The sequence below is a fragment of the Lolium rigidum genome, chromosome 4, assembly GCF_022539505.1.
Source record: "Lolium rigidum isolate FL_2022 chromosome 4, APGP_CSIRO_Lrig_0.1, whole genome shotgun sequence".
NCBI lineage: Eukaryota > Viridiplantae > Streptophyta > Magnoliopsida > Poales > Poaceae > Lolium > Lolium rigidum.
The window spans coordinates 82,989,856-83,011,770 of record NC_061511.1 but is presented as its reverse complement, the minus strand read 5'-3'; the positions used below and the strand labels follow the sequence as shown (position 1 = coordinate 83,011,770).

Sequence of the window (21,915 nt, the reverse complement as noted above, 5' to 3'; positions counted from 1 at the left end):
CGACGCAGTTTCCACAACAGAACCCATATCGTCGGGTTAGGCCCATGGGCGACGAAAAATACCCCTTAGCGGACGATTTTGAGACGTTGTCTATCGGAACTTTTCTTGTAGTGGAAATCGATGAATACGCGGTGTCACACTTCCTCTTCTTTACATACCTTACCTAATACCATCGCACCATCTCTTTCCTCTCATCCAAGAGTAAACATCGGCTTGGGTGGTTTCCTCAACAAACCAAACCAGCCAAGCCGATGTTTACTCTTTTTTCCCATCAAGCCAATACATACATAGATGATATGTTTTTTGCGCTCAGATGGGATTATTTTGATCCGAGGATAAGATCACATTAACATAAACTGACCCACGCTATCTCCCGCTTCAACCTACCCCAAAATCTCAACCTCACCACATGTTTCCTCGCATGCACATTGGGGCTCTCCTGAGTTATTTTCTTTGCCCAATCTTCCTTCCTCCCACATGACGTCTCTCATCACCCCATGCCATAATCCAAAGATGTAGTCCGACATCGGACACTCGAGTGGCGGCAGGTGGATCTCCCCTCACACTTTGTATAGGAGTCAGGCTCTCATCCTCTCATCGAGAGAGGTGACACCAAGGCCTGGTGTGACATCGGTCCTTGACTTCTACAAGGACAAGACTACGTGAGTAGTCGTAGCGAGAAGGCGGAGCTCGACGACATCCACATCTCGGTTGGTTCCTCCTCAATACAACTCGTTGTCTCCAGGTCGATAGAAACCCTAACACAAACACTTTGCACCTCCCGACCACGGCACAAAAACATGTCGGTGTAGCCATGGTTGAGCTCCCGGCTCTCGTCTCCTTGCTCTCTCTTTCTCTCTCTCTCCGCCTCTCTTATTTCTACAATCTTGTACAGAGTCCTACTTACCCTATTTTGATGGATTATTGGCAGGGGCATGGAAGGTCTTCTCAGAGCTATGAAGGAGGAAGCAGTCCGGCATGATGAGATTGATAAAGAGAAATGGATAAAATAGAGAAAGTGAATTAATGATGTATAATGGCCATAAATTAGGGGCCACTTCAACTCTAAAAGTCACACAATGACCACTTTGGATAGATACCGTCTGAAAGATAGTATCCCTTGTTGTACTGCCGGCCATTGATCACAAAGTTAACCGGTGGAGCATGACCCTCAACAAGCTTGGAGAATATCGGCAAGTACTGCAAGACGTTGATGTCGTTGTTGGATCCCGGCATACCAAAAGAGTGCCAAATCCAGAGATCATGGGTACCCACTACCTCAAGTATCACAGTGCAGCCTTTTTTGTGACCCTTGTAGATTCTCTGCCAGGCAAACTGACAGTTCTCACTACAACATGACATGGCTTTGGTAACACACTCTTGTGTTACTACAGGTCTGAAAACGTGTTACAGGGTCATTTAGTAACACAACTTGAGATGTGTTCCTTTAGGCCGTGTTACTAAGACGTGTCGATTGTCACACAAAATAATGTTCCTAGATGCTAAATACAATGTTACAATTATGCTATAGTAACATGCAACAGACGTGTTCCTAAATGTGGTAGTAACACCATTTTATAACTTTAGGAACACATGTAGTAACATCTTTCTAGATGTAGTAACAATACTAGTAACATAGTTTCTAGCTCTAGAAACACAAGTAGTAACATACTTATCCAAATATTGTAACACAATAACTGATGATTGTCGACCAGATAAGTAACACATTGTCAACCAATAGTAACACAAGCAGTAACACTAATACGTTAGTATTGCATTGTATAATTCCTCAATAATTTTATGCATATTTATATATTTTTATATATAACTTCACACAGTTGACATTCTTGGTAAATGGAAAGAAGGATGAATTGATTACATTCAGAAACATAAACGCCAAACTTAACAATATATAGATCACATAAGCACAACACCAATATTATTCATATATCAATAGATCATTCATACAAGCTGTAATATAGAACAACCATGTTTCACTATATTTTCAATTCATGGGTCTAGAAAACATTCAATGCTTATTAAATTATCAATAATTATTGGGCTTCTCCATTAATTTGTTGTTAAGCTTTCAACAGCAACTCCCACCATCGTGCTTTTGAATCTGCAACACAACGTTTGATTTTATAGTTATGATTAAATCATCGTAAAAATTGTAAAAATATTTAAGAAAATAACTTAAACCAGCGTACAAGCAACTACAAATTTAGCTACGAAAGTTCTACACATTCAACATATATTTGGATGATAGCAATCGGTAACACCCCAAACAAACTTATAAATGAACCAACCCCGGAAACATATCAACGTGATAATCTGATGCGCACTATGGTAATACAACATACAATGTCATCGAAGTTACATAGAAAATCCCAGTTTGACAAGCACCAAATATTTCTAGAAGTTCACCTCCACCTCAATTTGGCTTTACCAAAACATATACCTCTACCCACCACACATCTTTGTACCATAAGCTGCCAAGGTAAACAATATAATCCCTCTATGCCAAAATATAGTGCCTATAAGATTTTATCAACATCTAGAAACTCAAATCAATACCATCAGAATTATCATCAAAGTATATTTTAAAATGGTATGCATTAGATATTGTAAATATATATAAGTATCTTAATAAATGTAGTCAAAGTTAGTGAGGTTTCACTTTCGCGGAACTCATGCGAGAATGAAAATTATTTATGAGCTACAAGGTTCAACACGAGATGGCAAAATATAGTCTAAACAACAATTACTTCATTTGCTAATTATGCGGTTTCCTAATAATTCTTTGTATTGGTGTGAACTAATTATGCGGTTTGCTAATTATGTTCAGTATCTAAAAAGACATGGCCGCTTATACCAAGAACATCATCTGGGCGTACAAATAACCATTGTTCCTTAATAACAAACCATGCATGCAGCCAAAGAAAGTACCTACTGTTTTCACTTTACACAGTGTTCAACTATGATTGATCTGAAGCAAAAATATATGGCATAACATTCACTACTGCTGCCAGAGGACAGGCTACAATGAATAAAAAAATGAAAAACAAAAGCATAATACTAAGCACACGTTCTAAAAGCACACTAATAAACAACTGGAGAGGAGGACATTACCTCAGTTATCTGAGCCAATTCAATGTTCAGCACCAATTAAATATTAAAGAAGTCAACTTATTACATTATATTACCTAATAATAAAATAAAAAATACTAGTTTTTGCACCTTTTTATTTACGATATTTTCTGTTGACATTATGAGCACTGCGACCACTTAAATTACATACAACTTCGTTTGTAATCTTGAACCCTATCTCTTCACGTTTTTTTTTTTACCATGAGACACGGCATATTTATTAAAATTATTAAAAAAATATTTACAAAAAAATGAGAAAAAAACATATCTTTTCACTAATCAAATATCCAGCGAGAATTTGAACTGCAAAAAGACATGAATTCGTAGCAGATAAACGAGGGAAGGGGAAAGGATAATCAACCTAGTAAGAATTTGTAGTCTCGGGCATCGAAATCAATCAAAACAAGTGTGGGTGTGCCCTCTGCAATTTTGGTCGTAGAACCGAACAAAATTAAAAAAAAAACATGGGAGTGCATGCTATTCCGATGTATAGATTGCATAATTCAGGCAAATATCATACAAGGCAGTCGATAGCTTACTATAGAGTTGAAGAGGGGTCTCCGGATCAAAATTGTCGCTGATGGCAGAACATGTGGTTACCAGTAACCGAGGGGCAAGTGCCAGTGTTTGTGAGCGACCTTGCAATTACCAAAGAAATTTCAAATCAACCACAAGCATCAAATAGAGGGATGAATCTGGTGAATTAGCACGTCGTGCAGGGGCCGGAACAACTACCTATACTCACACGTGGTCCCATATTTGGTAAAAATTGGATGTATCTACCCTCTAGTATGTGTATACATCCAAATTTGGAAATTCTAAGGCAAATTTTGTGAGACGCATGGAGTATATTTTTCGATAGCTTTATGAAATATATATATCCAATACTATTTTTATGCACAAATATTATGTGCCTCTCGGTTCTAGTTTCGCCCGACGACCCCCAAAACTTAGGATCGGTCCTATAATAGAGCTTGTAACACTATCGATCGACACATGATTATGTTTTACTCGCACTAAAGTTTGAAACATCCTCACACCAACACATATCTCGGTGTTACTATGTCAATATACTTTGTATCACATTACCTCCCACACATATTTATATGTTACTTCATCGATATCTTTGTAACACAATTTAGGGCATTATATAGTTTATGTTACTATCGGCCGTTGGCACACAAATTACGTGTTACCGTAATTTTTCCTGTAACATATCTTACTTTGTGTTACATGATTGTGTTACCAAAGCTCTGTTTTGTTGTAGTGTCTTCCATTTCCAATGCATGCAGTCAATGCTTTCAAGCATCCTTAGAAATCCTCGAGCTTCATTGACAGCGAGGATCTTACCAGTGTCTTCGACAGTGGGTGATCTCAAGTAGATGTCCCCGACCACTGCTATCACCGCCCTGCAGAACCGATAGAAACAATCAAGGGCGATGGACTCCGCCATCCGAACATAGTCATCGGCAGAATCACGAGGAGATCCATATGCCAGCATCCGCATAGCCACCCGTGCACTTTTGGAGGACGGAAAACCCTGCCATGCCGGTGCAATCCAACTTGCATCTGAAATAGGAGTCGTACTCTCGAAGGGCATACACAATTCTCAGGAAGAGCTTCCGGCTCATCCTGAAACGACGCCTAAAAATAGCCTCACCGTGCAATGGGTCGTCGGCGAAGTAGTCGGTGTAGAGCATGCAGTAGCCCTCCATTGGCTGCCTCGGCTTGCACTTCCGGCGATCTGGTGCCGACCCACCACGGCGACCAATGGCCGACTCGGCGTACAAGCCGGACAGGCAAGCTAGGATCAACATGTGCTCCTCGTCTTGGGCGGCGGCTGCCATTTCTTCTTCAAAAAGCTCGGCGACCATCTGCTCCTCCTCCTCCTCGTCGGAGTCCATGTCCGGCCAGGCAATTGGACGAACACCTGCCGGTCGTGTCGACGAGGAGCAACGCGAGGGAGTTGCCCGACGGCGGAATATAGGCAGAGGGCACGGCGGACGGCGGAATATAGGCTGCTGGGTGGAGGGACGGCGGAGTTCAGGCATCCGGCGGCGGATTGGCGAGGGGTGGTGCCGGCGGCGACAGAGCAACGCGAGGGGAGGGTGGATTTGCGTTGATAAAGTGGTGGGGTTCGTGTGTTCTCTCGGCGATAGAGCGGGCCCATCCTCGCTTTTCTCTCGCCTGGAGTCCTCGAGCGCACCCCGGGGGGGCGGGGATTGCCTGGGCTCTCCAGATGGATTGAAGGTCAAATCCGGAAAAAAAGAGAAACCGAGGCGTAACTGGACCGAATAACGCCATCCAGATGTAAAAAACGACCGCTGAAAGCCTCGTCGGGGAGACGGCCCATATAACAGACGGGGATCATGACACGGACACGCCCACCCACCCACCAGCGGAGGCGACGGAGGCGACGACGCGTCGCACTTGCTTCACGTGCCGCACCTCGTCCCATGCAGAGTTCGTAGACACGCTGCGCCACACGTATGCACATCGATCACGTTCTCGCACAGTACCTCGCGGTACTGCATTTCTGTGCGGGCATGCATCTGTAGTTCTGTACCTGTCTGGGTCGCCGCTTCGGGCGCCACGCAGCTTGACTGGTTGCTCCCGTGCCGGCCGCCCATGCTAAATTTGCACCGGCACGTCCGCTCCAATCATAGCGATGCAAAATCGGGGCCAGTAGATTCGTGCCAGTACTGTGAGTGCCACCTGCTTTGGAGAGAACGTATCCTACGAAACGCCCGAACTCGTGCACCAGCTGCACCGGTTGATTGTGGGCCTTTGGATGCTAAAGGAAGGCACATGATTCAGTCAAAAGATGGCTGCTGGTACATTTACACACTGGACCCTGTAGTATTGTTGAATGGAGCGATATGTGAGGTCATGCATCTGTAGTTTTCCATAGATTCAATCGCCTCCGTTTCGTGCCGTGTTTGGGGCCCGTCGCCCGTCTCTCCTCGGCCGCTTTCCCCAAACTTGTTCTTACATTAGAATAACTCCTTTTTTTTGTTGTATTTTCACTTAAGTAGAGAGGAGAAACATTACACAAACTAATACATAGTTTGGAACATAGTTAAAACATTGCAAAATGAGAAAACCTAACTACTGTTAGCCTCGCAGATTTCCATGTGTTCGCTGCCAAGAAAAAGGGAGGCGAGGGAGAGGTGGCGCACATTAACGCCAGCACAGAGAGGTAGGTGCGACGAGACGTGTCGATGCGCCTCTGTGAAAACTGCACCATCGTCGCGGCCCAATAACTTCTGCCGCGAGGTAGACGACGGTTGCACGACCTTGATGTGTCAATGAAACGTCGGGTCCGTCACTTCCCGCCTCATTTCTAGCTCTGTCCGGTGTGCCCGAAGCGTCCCCAGTGGAGCGGGGACGGCCTCGTGATGCCGGACACCGTATTATGCCGCGCCGGACGAAAAGTACCTTTGGAACGTGCGACTGAGACTGGTTAATTGTCCGGGCCATAAAGCTTTGGAAAACGCTTTGAGACGCGACTAGAGATGCTCTTACTCCGAGGTTTCCAACGTACCAAAACGATCAAGCCACTTGATGCGAAATTCGTTAGTTCAACATGTTATAATAAAAGTTATTGCTTCCACTAATTAAATAAATATGAGAATTGCTTAATATTCCATCAGATATGATCATTACATATGCTGCCGATGCGTAGAATTTCTGCTGGTCCTACTTAGGGTCCATTTGGTTGATGGACCAATATGCATGGGATGGGATGGATCAGATTTTAGGGATGGGACGATCCACGTTAGGGTGATCCCACTTTCTGTTTGATTCAAAGAATTTGAGGGGATGGAATGACATGTGATGAGCTAATAATATTCAATAGCATTTTATTAGCAGTGTTTAATGGAAATTAGGCTAAAAAAATTGTAGCAACGCGGTGACCATAAGGAAGGCCAGCTTAGTCGGCGTCCTGCTCGACGGAGGGCGTCGACCGCGAGGAAGGCCGGCCTCGCCGGTGTCTCGCTTGACGGGTGCGACGACCAGGAAGACGTCGTCCCGCTCGACCGCGGGGAAGACCGGCCTCGCTGGCATCCCGTTCGACGGGGGAGGCAATCCCGAGGAAGACGACATCCCGCTCGACCGCGAGCAAGACCGGCCTCACCGGCGTCCAGTTCGACGGGGACGGCAGGCTCACGCGGCAGGAAGGCGGGGATACAGCGAGCACAAGCGGCGACATCGGTCTTCCATCACCAGATGTGGAAGTGGCGGCGTTGACGAGACGGAGAAGTCGGGTCAACCACAAACCCATGCGGCGGCCGGGCAGGGCAACGGCGAGCCCAAGCGGCAGTCTTCCAGCGAACAGAACGGGTCAAGATAAACGAGGGGAGAAGATTAGCGATGGATCCATGGATTAGAAAAAGTGGGATGGGGAGGTCCGGCCGATTTTTGGGGATGAGTTGAGTCAGCATCCGGAGAGAATATTCCTTGCATGTGGACGGTTCCATCCACCCACTTTATAACCAAACACACGTAAATTGGGGATGGTCCAATCCCATCCCTATTTCGATCACCAACCAAACGCACGCTAAAAGAGGCCGAACAGATAAGCATATATATGCCGCTAGATTCAGTGCACTAGATCGGACTCAAATAATGCAGCAACATAACGTAGCTGGACGGATGGGGATTCCGGCGAAGAGCAATGCATGCATGCCTAGCTACCCTGCAACGCAACGCAAGGCCGGCCTGGATCGATGGCCATGGCTTAGCTGATCTCTGATCGAGTGGATCGGATCCATACGGATGCATGAACCAGCAACCTGTTGCGGGTGCATTGCACCAGACACAACGATCCAACTGCACTGCACTGCACGGCCATCAAAGGCTAGGACGTGGTGCACTGCACTGCACCCTAGACGTACGTACGGACAAAGGCACCACCAACGGCCTCGTCGCCACGTATCCGTTATCTTGATCAGGCTATGTCGGGCGTCCCGCACTCGTGGCAGCGGTTGGTCCCGTCCTCCCGGCCCGTCGGGTCCGGTCGGTCAAGCAAGGCTAGCTCTTGCCACGCAATACGTTGCGTGATCGACCTCGAACTTGTACTGCGGCGTATGCTTTATTTGTGTCCGATCTAGTGCATAAGCTAGGCTTGAAGACTCGATGTGGTAAATAATATTTTAATGGTATCTTTATCAAAATGTAACAATTCACAATTATAAACATGCATATGTATTGATCCTTAACATAGTCTAACATGGAAATTCAACCACAAAAAAATAATCTTAACAACCAGGATCAAGCAAAGGTGATTATCATTGAGGAAGGACGATATTTTTTTGAGGTAGGGCGAACTCTAACAAAATGATGCTGAGAACAAAATAATCCGGAGATATTAATGACATATATGATTCAAACACAATCACTTGTATAATAAAAATAGAAACATATTTGATTATAAGTAGATTCTACAAACGTAGCAATAATGCTAGCTTAATGGCAAAACTTTACCTTTCTAAACAAATCTTTTCTAATTTTATGGATCAAGACTTTTGAATATCTCTCGATAGGTTTGCAACTCGGCCTGGATGATATTTGTCGCTGCGAAATTACTTTTTTAGTACGTCACTATTAAAAGCAACGCCAACTTAATGAGGTGATAATATCATTGGAGAAACTTGATGTGCCTTTCGAAAATCAAGAAATCTCTTAAGTCTCCAATTTTCGTGTATAACAATGAATATCTCTAGGTTAACTTTTATATGGTAAGAGATATGATAAATCTCTTTAAGAAAAACAATGTTATTCACATTGAACCTAGTAAATGGGTCTTGCTTTTGCTATGTAGTCTTTGTTTTTGATTTGAAGTTGTTTTTACGTAGTGTTCACTACAACAAGCATATTTTTTTCATACAAAATCCGTTTTCGACATATGACCACTCCAATTGTTCAAAAAAAAAAAAAACATGTGCATCTCAATTGATTCACCGAAGTCAAGGTAGGGCAGCTTCCATACCTTGCCCTAAGGGGAGCTTCCCCCCGGTGATTTTACATTAAGAGAACTAAATTATGTGGTCTATTATATATGTAGAGATCAATAAACAAAAGGTTACGATGGGACCAGTGTACATTGTAGGATACTGCATTTCTACGCCCAATTTATGTTTTGTTCAAAAAAAATAAACCACAAATACTCTTCTCCGCAGGTTTGATCTAGAGCATCTTTGAGATTTGTAGTAGTACTCCCGACTCGAATCCTACCAAATTGCATCCTTACCCAATTTTTTCACAATGACCATGAAGTGGAGTAGAGGATTGAGGAACATCCGGTGGTGGAGGTCTGGAGGAAGAGCACCCAAGGTAGGAAGAGCAGTAGGAGGAAGATAGCATCAGGAGGAGCCATGGACGGAGCAGCCGACATATGCGACGCTGCGCCCGTCGACGTGTGCACCTGAGTGGACCAGAAGGAGCTAGCGGTAGAAGGGAACGGGACCAGGAGGAACAAGGCAGTAGGTGAATCCATGGGAGGACGAGATGGGAGAGTGACCAGGTGGGTGCGGGTGGCGGCGGCCGACGCTAACCCTATTGCCTAGCAAGCGAAAGAGGGAGTCACGGGAGGTGAGGAAAAGAGGGTGCAGTCAGGGTGGGACCCTGGGATGTGGTGGCCGAGCCACAAGCTTGTCGAGCTGAGCCTCAAGCCCAATTTTCAGACCATTTGTAGTAGCAAGCCGAGTCCAAGCTGGGCTCGAATTGACGAGTGTGCAGAAACTGAGCCTCGAGCCGGCTCGATTCAACCCCTATTCTAGCGTATTCCCTCCGTCTGCAAATAAGTGTATATATTTTTTAAAGTTAAATATTTTTGAAATTAATTAACATTTTATACAAAAATAGAAACATAGTTGACAATAAATTCGTATATTATTAAACTACATGACAATAAATTTCGTAGTAGCGGTATTAATTGAGTGTTATAAATGTTGCTATTTTTTTAGAAAGTTAGTCAAAGTTAATAAATTTTGTTTTAAAACATGTTCTAAGTTACACTTAACTGAGGGAGTATTTCGTTTGGCTATCATGGGAGCGGTTAGCGTTTCAATTAACTTATAATATGCTACTCTCCGGTGTCTGAGCCGGTGGATCAGGTCTTAAAATTGGCCGCTATAGGCAGAAACACGCATCGCTATAAGAAAAAAAAAATCAACATAGGTTTATACATCTGTATTATATTAAATGAAATAAAAATATGAACTCAGAAATGATGGATAGATATTCCGGAAGTGGCAATCCTTTTTGAGACAAGACATGCATGTAGCCGCCATTTATAGAGAAGCATGCTGGCATGATCTGAGGTATAGTCAAGGAAGCGTGATTCACCTGAGCGCCTCGAAGGATTATCACATGGAAACTCTTCCTTTTCGTATAAGCAAAGAGGCCGTCAATGGCCTCAAGTTGGTCTTTTCTTCTTCGTCGACAAACCAGATCATTAATTAATTTAATATCAGCACAAACACTACGAATACATGGCTTGTTTTCTGTCCTCGTACTTATCTGTCCTCCTGCGCCTCAGAATTCAGATTGTTCAAAACGACAAGTCTAATTCACTTCCCTCCTCTACCTTGTTAAGTAAACGGAGAAAAGTGCCGAATAAGGTAGGATTATGGCAACAAAATATCTCGAACCCATTCTAGAGTTAATATGATTTGTCATGAAGTTTGCAAACTAGTCAACGTTTCAAATCAATTATTCTATTTAGAAAATGACTAGCCATGTCGCATCCTAAGAATAAAACAGACGAGAACGAGAAACATCTGTCATAAAACTAAAATTTTGCATCGAAGCCCTCACTACCCAGACTAAACTGCATTGACGCTAGAGTTAACCGTTGGTAAGCGTACCCCTTCATTCCATGGAGACAAAAAGAGAGAGAGACTTAGTTGATTAGGGTTTTCCTGCATTCCGTTGATGCTGTTGTTGATCGGTCTTGCCTCTTGTGGCCTTAGGGCCATGGAGGCACGGTGGATCCGGGTCCTTGTCAGCAGGAGCTCACCTTTTTGATGTTTTCCTCAAACTGCTTAGGGTTTATATCCTATTCTGAAAGGCGTGGCGGTGGCGACTCAGTGAAGATGGGATAAAGTTCTCCCCATCTAGCTCCTGTCCCGATCATGCGCCTAGCGTCACCGGAGGGCAGTTGACGAGGTGGCTCCTCGGCAATGCTCACGATGAGGGGCTTAGGGTTAGTGGAAGAATGCATGTTACCACTAGACATCAGATACCAGACAAGTGGGAGGCGAGATTTACCCAGGTTTGGGGTCCTCGTAGAGGTAATACCCTTACGCCATGCCTGTATGATCTTGATTATGGGTGAAATCGATCGTAATGGGGTAGTCGAAGGACTGCGTGGTGGTGTTCTCGCCGAGAGGCAAGATGTCCAGGGTTTGGTGTACGCGTGAGAGGTTGAGAGAGAGATCCGGCAGCCCTCTCCTGGCCTTTATGTAGGAGGCCAGGTCCCGAGAGTTCTTCCCAGATTCGGTTACAATACAAAGTAATCTATCTACTTCTTCCATATTTAAATACTTCCTTGTCTTGTACTTCAAGAAATCGTCTCCTTCCATCTATTCACCGCGCAACCAACGTCTTGGACCTCATTGGGCTGCAGCACTCCAGATGGGCCCCTGTTGGGCCAGAGGAGGTAGGGCAATATCGAGTACCCAAAGGGTAATGCCCACATCAGCAGTCTAGGTTGGTCTTTGGCAGATATCATGATTTAGATCGGTGCTCCTTTTGGTCTATAATACTTCTCCAATGATTCCTTCTCCTCTGCTCTTGTTCTTTTGGGCCTTAGACTTTTCGTCAGTCTACTACAACAATCTCTACTATGACAAACTTTGTCGGCTTCAATGAGGGAGGGACAAGGATGGCGGCATGTCTTCGACTTGTTCGAGTGCTTGTAGTTATCACTAGGTTGTCTAAGAACATGTTTGTAATTTTATTACCTTTGGGATTCCATGTACTACCCACGGAGGATTATAATGGACTTGTCATGAAAAAAGTGTTGGTTAGTGTTTTACAAAATATAATATAAATTGTATACGTACTAAGAGTTATGGTTGCGCATACAATGATTTTAAAAAAAATCCCTAAGAGCCTTGGGGAAACAAGCGGGCTCGCCCGTCCTAGATCCCCCGTGCTGGTCGCAGCGACGAAGACCTCGTTGCCGACATTTTAGAGCTCCTAAATGAAAACCAAAACGAGGAAACTCTCATGGACAACGATGACGAGTTCTTGGACCTATATATGGAGTTCGTTATCGTGCCAGTCTTGCTGCAATTGATGCATGCCTTGTAGGCAAGCAACAAGGACAACAAGCGTATCAGGTTATGTCGAGGGGGATTGCGTTGATTCGTTCATGGTCGATGCAGTAAGATGTTCCACAGCTCACCCTAAGTGGCGAAATTCCCACCAACAAAGCGTTCTGCGTGGCTCGAGTTATCAACGTACGAGCGACCAAGAAAGACATGGTTGTAGTCTTTATAGTTCCTGTAGGGTCCTTTTTGTAAAACTTGAGGACTGTATTGTATTTCATGTTTCTTACAAGGTTCCTTTGTAAAATGTAAACCCATCACTGGACTGGAATACAATTGCCGAATCGTCGGGGGCTCTGTTGTTAAAAAGCAGAAAACCATTCGACTATTAGCCCTCCCTCTCGGTCCCTCCCACGACGTGTCTTGGAGCGGGTGCAAGCGCCATGCGACTCCTCCACCTCGCCGGGCGCCCACGCGCATGGATCGTACGACCCCCTCACCACCCTCCGCGTGTTCGCTCTCCCATGCCTTCACCTCCACGTCGCACTTACACTTTGCCCCACTGCTGACCCCACGTGTCAGCTGCCCTGCTTCGTGCCTACCCGCCGGCCGCCGGAAAGCAAGGACACCGAGACGAAACGCCACGACACGCATCGCCACCTTACGTTAACCATGGTTACTGAGCGGGTTAGAAATCCAGTTTATAAACCCACCGCCGCTCCGCCTCATCTTCCCCGTCCACGGCCGAGCCCAGCACAGCAACAGTCGTCTACCTCCCCAGTTTACGAGATCTCGACCAAAGACAGCCACCGCTCGACGAGAGAAAACAACGCAAACGCGAAACCGATGATGATGATGGGAGAGGGAGCGCAGGCGCCGCCGTGGCAGCACGCGGCGACCGGTGCGGAGGGAGGCGGCTACACAAACACGGGACCTGCTACCGACGACGTGTCGCCCTACCTCCTGTCCGCGCTCCGGCGCTACCTTCCGTCCAACACCGCCGCGGCGGGTGCCGGCGAGGACGACGAGGACTACGCGTGCGACGAGTTCCGCATGTACGAGTTCAAGGTGCGCCGGTGCGCGCGCGGCCGGAGCCACGACTGGACCGACTGCCCGTTCGCGCACCCGGGCGAGAAGGCGCGGCGCCGGGACCCGCGCCGCCACTGCTACTCCGGCTCCTCGTGCCCGGACTTCCGCAAGGGCGGGTGCCGCCGCGGGGACGCCTGCGAGCTCGCGCATGGCGTGTTCGAGTGCTGGCTCCACCCGGCGCGCTACCGGACGCAGCCGTGCAAGGACGGCACCGCCTGCCGCCGCCGCGTCTGCTTCTTCGCGCACACGCCCGAACAGCTCCGCGCCGTGCCGACGCAGCACCAGCAGCAGGTCTCCAGCTCCAGCCCCAGGAGCGCCGCCTCCTCCCCGCTCGCCGAGTCCTACGACGGCTCCCCGCTCCGACGCCAGGCGTTCGAGAGCTACCTCGGCAAGAGCGCCATGTCCTCCTCGCCGACAAGCACCCTCGTGTCCCCGCCCAGGTCGCCGCCATCGGACTCGCCGCCAATGTCGCCCGACGCGCTCCGCCGCGGTCCATGGCCGGGCGTCGGGTCGCCCGTCAACGACGTGCTCACCTCGCTCCGCCAGCTCCGTCTGGGCTCGCCGAGGTCGGCGCCGTCCGGCGGGTCGTTCTTGGCCGGCTACTCCAGCGCCTACGGATCCCCCAGATCCCCGGCCGGACTGTACAGCAGCCTCCCGTCCACGCCGACCAGGCCATCCCTGGTGACGGTTAGCACGCCCTCCGGCGCCACCCTGACCGTGGAGCCCCTCGACCTGGGGCTCATCTCCGAGGAGGAGCCCGTCCAGAGGGTGGAGTCCGGCAGAGCCCTCCGCGCGAAGGTGTTCGAGAGGCTCAGCAAAGAAGCCACCGTCTGCAACAACGACACCGTCGCTGCCGCGACTGTCGGGTTTCCGACCGAAGCAGCCGCTCCTGACGTCGGCTGGGTCTCCGATCTCATCAATTAATTTCAGCAAGCAACAAACGCACAAGGCCACCGAGACAAAGCTAGGTGGTCAGGTCAGTTACTCGCCAGTCATTATTTTGTCAACATTAACTACCGACGGTTCTTGTGAATAATATCCATGGTAAGTCCAAGGAAGCAGCTGGAAGACGAGGAGAATTTTTTTTCCAAAGATCATCAATCCTCTTCGTCCTTGTACATATGTTCTTCTTCCGTCTATGTAAATTACGAAGATGGCAGAAAGGGAGGTGAGGGAGTTCGAGATGGTGGATTTGTTTTGGGGTTTCATTTGATGGAGGATGGCATGGCAAGTAGACGTCGGAGGTGAAGATACCAAAACAAATTACTACGAGGGATGACTGTCAGCTTGGGATGTGTGTGTGAAGATGAAGATGAAGCATGCATGTGGAGGTGGCCACCACGGCGGACCGGCGCCGGCGGTCTGAATAAGATGGTGTGGGGACTCTGCACCGGCGTCCGCGATTCCAGAACGTCGTCAAGTTGATAATCTTCATAGTTCTGGACTGTTCGCGTCGATTGGCATATGGATCAGCTAGCTGATGATCCAGCTTCCCATTTCGATTTTCTTTCGATTTTACGACCGACATATTGTCATGTAATTTTCTTCATATGGTTCTGTTTTCATCAAGTGTCTTTCCTATTACTATTGATCTGCTTATGAAAAAGCATGTACATGTACTATTTGTGTTGCAAAAGAAATTCCAATGGCCTTTTGTAACATGCTCTTTAAATTTCCTAAACACTCAAATTTTGTGAACTTGTGGCAATTTGTTTTTTCCTTTTCTTAAGCGGTTTTACATACTCAGCTTCTAAATCCCATATCATTCAATTGTGCTTCTAAGTCCTATATCGTCCAATTCATCACAATTCTTAATATATGTGTTGTAAGTGAGATTTTGTTGCAAGCGTAAACATATAATTTGTAAATCAGATTGCAAGCGAAATTATTTATTTTAGAGTCGCAAGTTAGATTGCAAAAAGATTTATTTTAGTTGTAAGTGTCTTGCAAGTAGCAAAAATATTTTGAACAGTAAGACTCAATTCGTATTTTCGACTGTAATTAAGATTTAATGATATCACTGGATAGACTAAACTTGGACTTGATATTTTGAGAATTAATAATCTTATCTAAGTAGGCCCACTTTTCGGGATAGAGGTTCGATGCACACGGCTATGTGATCTTATTTTCTAAAAAAATAAAATTATATTTTTTAGATAAATTTTTTAGATTTTTTTTGTATATAATCAATGATGTATCTAACAAACGTGCAAAATATTAATTTCAAATAATTTATATTAGAAGCTACATAAAAATGATAAAAGTGCAGATCTGAGTTGTTCTTTTAAATCTTCAAAATATATCCGATTTTGTTATTTTTTTCTAGCATAAAATAAAAAGAATTTTGGATTGAGATTTTGCATGATTTTGGGATCTATCACTGATAATATCCCCAATTATTTTTATGGTTTTTAATAACTTATAAAAATACCTTCATTTTTTTATAATAGCGAAAGCACTGAAACTCAGAAGTTAAAATTACTTTTCGCACTTCTCATTTCTGGTAATTATTATCTAGTTAGAAATTATTTAACTATACAACTGTGATTTGCATCACGGTGCATTTTATGAGCTACAAGTGAGTTCAGCTGCAATTACTCATAATGAGATTTTGTAATTTATAAATAAAGGTAATTAAGGGAAATCTAATTCAGCTCATGTGAGCATATAAATCCGGTATGTGAAAATATATTTAAAATATAAAAAATCAAAAATAGATTTCACATGTATATCTATACATCTATATTGGTACATACGTTTTTTCGAGAAAAAAATTATATCACAGGTAAAAAGATAAATTTTGATGCTTTAAATAACTATTTGCGTAATATTTTTTTACATACGTTACATAAAAAATATATATTCAAAAGTTTGACTACGAACATAAAATATCTAGATGTACATTTTTAAATATTTTTTAAAAAATATTTAACATTTCAAATAATAGAATCTTATGCATATATGACTTAAAACACAAACTCCATTAACTAAGATTTTTCGGTGATTACAGCTGCGTTTTAAAGCTACAAATAGATTGTGCAGTACACTTATGAAAAAAGCATGGGACGAAGGGAGTACAAATTTTAGGATAATATCACTTACCGAGAAACTGACCGTACCGAGTTTAGTTTGATGATGTTGCTGCGAATTGATCGATAATAGCTGTCGGGACCTGTGATATCTGTAGATCTACAATTCTAGATTGGTGATATTGTCGACTGTTGCGATGTGCTACTAACGGATGGATGATGTGTGGACGTGATGGTGGTTAGGACTTAGGAGGTATCGCAGGTGGCCTGCTTCTGGTACAGGGAGCTGTCGGAGCCCGTTGGCGCCTTCCCGGCGACGTCTATTTTCCCTTTGTGAGGTGTCACTTCTGCGCTTGCGATGTCTCGTGTCAGTGCAAAATTGGCCATTGGGTTCCATGCTTTAATTAGTTAGATGACTCCGACCTTAAGCTTGGTATTACATCAGTTCTTGTTCTAGTGGTGCGATAGTTCTGTTGTTGACGTTCTGCACATGGAACATGGGATTTCTTGTCCTGATTAAAGAGAGGTGTTAACATATTTACTGCTGAATACTTAGAGCATCTCCAGCCGCGTCCCCCAAACCGTCCCCCAAAGCGCGCCGGATCGAGCGTTTGGGGGACGTGTTTTGTTCGTGCCGCCTTTGGGGGACGTCGCTCCCCAGCCGCGTCCCCAAACGCCGCCCCAAACATTAAAAGTACTTTTTTTGGCTAGAAAAAACTATTTACTAATATTCAAATCGGTTGAACATAAACAAATTATATATAAAACTTCGGAAAAATATAATAAAATACATATAAACTATCTACTTCTTCTTCTTCGCCGATGGCCCCGCCTCGTCGTCGTCATCGCGGTGGCGCTTCTCGCTCGTCACCTCTTCCGAAGAGGCGGTGTCGGCGCCGACGCGTCGGAGTCCTCCTCGTCGTCGGCGGTGCTCGTCGGCTGCGCCTTTGCCTTGGCCTTGGCCTTGGCCTTGGCCTTGGCGGCCTTGGCCTTGGCCGCCTTCGCCTTCGCACGGGCCACCGCCGCCGCCGCGTCCTCGCTCTCTTCTTCCTCCGCGTCCTCCTCCCGGCCCGGCCCATTCCTCCTCGCCGTCAACCGGCGGCGGGGAATCGTCGCCGCTGCTCGGCGTCCTGGCTCTCTCCCACCAATGGCGCCAGCCAGCAGGGTTTCCCTCGCTGGAGGTGTCGGACGGGAGCTGGGAGATGTAGCTCATCGTCGCTGGAGGTGTCGGATGGAGGCTTGGATGAATGGTGGCGTATGTACGGTGTGCGTACGGGTCTTATTGAGCGCGGATGAATGATGTCTACGTTCCCCCTCCTTTCCTGTAGACAGTGTTGGGCCTCCAAGAGCAGAGGTTTGTAGAACAGCAGCAAGTTTCCCTTAAGTGGATACCCAAGGTTTATCGAACTCAGGGAGGAAGAGGTCAAAGATATCCCTCTCATGCAACCCCGCAACCACAAAGCAAGAAGTCTCTTGTGTCCCCAACACACCTAATAGGTGCACTAGTTCGGCGAAGAGATAGTGAAATACAGGTGGTATGAATAAGTATGAGCGAGTAGCAACGGTGCCGTAAAAGTGCTTGGCGTGTAGTTGATGGTGGTGGTATTGCAGCAGATAGTAACGCAAGTAGTAGTAACGCAGCAGTAGTAAACAAGCAGTAGTAACTCAGCGAGTATTTAGGAACAAGGCCTAGGGATTACACTTTCACTAGTGGACACTCTCAACATTGATCACATAACGAACAGTATAAATGTATACTCTACACTTTTGTTGGATGATGAACACATTGCGTAGGATTACACGAACCCTCAATGCCGGAGTTAACAAGCTCCACAATAATGCTCATGTTTAAGTAACCTTTAGTGTAAGATAGATCAACGCTACTAAACCAAGTACTAGCATAGCATGCACACCGTCACCTTCATGCATATGTAGGAGGACTAGATCACATCAATATTATCATAGCAATAGTTAACTCCATAATCTACAAGAGATCATGATCATAGCATAAACCAAGTACTAACACGGTGCACGCACCGTCACCTTTGCACACATGCAGGAGGAATAAACTACTTTAATAACAAATCACTAGAGTAGCACATGGATAAATTGTGATACAACATGCTGCAATCTTAAAGAGATATAAATAAGCACCTCACTATGCCATTCAATGAGTAAGTATTCTGTGAAATCTAGCCTAAGAGACCCACACGGTGCACACACTCGTCACCTTTACACACGTGGGACGAGGAGTCTCCGGAGATCACATAAGTAAAACTCACTTGACTAGCATAATGACATCTAGATTACAAGCATCATCATATGAATCTCAATCATGTAGGGCAGCTCATGAGATTATTGTATTGAAACACATAGGAGAGAGATGAACCACATAGCTACCGGTACAGCCCCGAGCCTCGATGGAGAACTACTCCCTCCTCATGGGAGCAGCAGCGGTGATGAAGATGGCGGTGGAGATGGCAGCGGTGTCGATGGAGAAGCCTTCCGGGCACTTCCCCGCTCCGGCAGCGTGCCGGAACAGAGATCCTGTCCCCGCATCTTGGCTTCGCGATGGCGGCGGCTCCGGCGGTGTTTCGTGGGTTTCGTCAATTGGTATCGGGTTTTCTGATCCAGGGGCTTTATATAGGCGAAGAGGCGGCGCAGAGGGCCGACGGGGGGCCACACCATAGGGCGGCGCGGCCCCCCCTCCGGCCGCGCCAGCCTAGGGTTTGGTGGCCCTGTGGCCCCCCTCTGGTCCTTCCCGGGTGTTCTGGATGCTTCCGATGAAAATAGGAACTTTGGCGTTGATTTCGTCCGATTCCGAGAATATTTCGTTACTAGGATTTATGAAACCAAAAACAGCAGAAAACAGGAACTGGCACTTCGGCATCTTGTTAATAGGTTAGTTCCGGAAAATGCACGAATATGACATAAAGTGTGCATAAAACATGTAGATAACATCAATAATGTGGCATGGAACACAAGAAATTATCGATACGTTGGAGACGTATCGCATCCCCAAGCTTAGTTCTCGCTCGTCCCGAGCGAGGTAAAACGATAACAAAGATAATTTCTGGAGTGACATGCCATCATAAACTTGATCATACTATTTGTACAAGCATATGTAGAGAATGCAACGATCAAAACAATGTGTATGACATGAGTAAACAAGTGAATCATAAAGCAAAGACTTTTCATGAATAGCACTTCAAGACAAGCATCAATAAGTCTTGCATAAGAGTTAACTCATAAAGCAATAATTCAAAGTAAAGGTATTGAAGCAACACAAAAGAAAATTAAGTTTCAGCGGTTGCTTTCAACTTGTAACATGTATATCTCATGGATATTGTCAACATAAAGTAATATAATAAGTGCAATAAGCGAATATGTAGGAATCAATGCACAGTTCACACAAGTGTTTGCTTCTTGAGGTGGAGAGAAATAGGTGAACTGACTCAACATTGAAAGTAAAAGAATGGTCCTCATAGAGGAAAAGCATCGATTGCTATATTTGTGCTAGAGCTTTGATTTTGAAAACATGAAACAATTTTGTCAACGGTAGTAATAGAGCATATGCATCATGTAAATTATATCTTATAAGTTGCAAGCCTCATGCATAGTGTACTAATAGTGCTCGCACCTTGTCCTAATTAGCTTGGACTACCCGGATTATCACCGCAATACATATGCTTTAACCAAGTTTCACAAAGGGGTACCTCTATGCCGCCTGTACAAAGGTCTAAGGAGAAAGCTCGCATTTGGATTTCTCGCTTTTGATTATTCTCAACTTAGACATCCATACCGGGACAACATAGACAACAGATAATGGACTCCTCTTTTAATGCTTTAAGCATTTGACAACAATTAATTCTTTTCTCATTAGAGATTTGAGGATATTTGTCCAAAACTGAAACTTCCACCATGAATCATGGCTTTAGTTAGCGGCCCAATGTTCTTCTCTCACAATATGCATGCTCAAACCATTCAACTCGGTGTAGATCGCCCTTACTTCGGACAAGACGAACATGCATAGCAACTCACATGAAATTCAACAATGAGTTGATGGCGTTCCCGAGTAAACATGGTTATCGCACAACAAGCAACTTAATAAGAGATAAAGTGCATAATTACATATTCAATACCACAATAGTTTTTAAGCTATTTGTCCCATGAGCTATATATTGCAAAGGTGAATGATGGAATTTTAAAGGTAGCACTCAAGCAATTTACTTTGGAATGGCTGGAAAATACCATGTAGTAGGTAGGTATGGTGGACACAAATGGCATGGTGTTGGCTCAAGTATTTGGATGCATGAGAAGTATTCCCTCTCGATACAAGGTTTAGGCTAGCAAGGTTGTTTGAGGCAAACACAAGGATGAACTAGTACAGCAAAACTCACATAAAAGACATATTACAAGTATTATAAGACTATACATCGTCTTCCTTGTTGTTCAAACACCTTACTAGAAATTATCTAGACCTTAGAGAGACCAATTATGCAAACCAAATTTTAGCATGCTCTATGTATTTCTTCACTAATGGGTGCAAAGTATATGATGCAAGAGCTTAAACATGAGCACAACAATTGCCAAGTATCACATTACCCAAGACATTATAGCAATTACTACATGTATCATTTTCCAATTCCAACCATATAACAATTTAACGAAGAGGAAACTTCGCCATGAATATTATGAGCTAAGAACACATGTGTTCATACGAACCAGCGGAGCGTGTCTCTCTCCCACACAAGCATGATGTAATCCAATTTATTCAAACAAAAACAAAAACAAAAGCAAACAAACAGACGCTCCAAGAAAAAGCACATAAGATGTGATGGAATAAAAATATAGTTTCAGGGGAGGAACCCGATAATGTTGTCGATGAAGAAGGGGATGCCTTGGGCATCCCCAAGCTTAGACGCTTGAGTCTTCTTGATATATGCAGGGGTGAACCACCGGGTGCATCCCCAAGCTTAGAGCTTTCACTCTCCTTGATCATAGTATATCATCCTCCTCTCTTGACCCTTGAAAACTTCCTCCACACCAAACTCGAAACAACTCATTAGAGGGTTAGTGGACAATAAAAATTAACATGTTCAGAGGTGACACAATCATTCTTAACACTTCTGGACATTGCATAAAGCTACTGGACATCAATGGATCAAAGAAATTCATCCAACATAGCAAAAGAGGCAATGCGAAATAAAAGGCAGAATCTGTCAAAACAGAACAGTCCGTAAAGATGGATTTTATTAGGCCACCAGACTTGCTCAAATGAAAATGCTCAAATTGAATGAAAGTTGCGTACATATCTGAGGATCATGCACGTAAATTGGCATAATTTTCTGAGCTTCCTGCAGGGCAGT

The 21,915-nt window shown here is 45.0% G+C and overlaps 1 protein-coding gene and 1 pseudogene across 1 annotated transcript; both read left to right on the top strand.

Moving 5' to 3' along the window:
* The window catches only part of LOC124647314, a 9,989-nt pseudogene extending 2,485 nt beyond the window's left edge, over positions 1-7,504 (top strand).
* Positions 7,505-13,088: 5,584 nt separating this feature from the next.
* On the top strand, positions 13,089-14,596 carry LOC124648955 (zinc finger CCCH domain-containing protein 35-like). The gene has a single exon (XM_047188635.1). The coding sequence runs from the start codon at positions 13,101-13,103 to the stop codon at positions 14,439-14,441; it is 1,341 nt and encodes a 446-aa protein (XP_047044591.1). The 5' UTR covers positions 13,089-13,100; the 3' UTR covers positions 14,442-14,596.
* Positions 14,597-21,915: the final 7,319 nt, after the last annotated feature.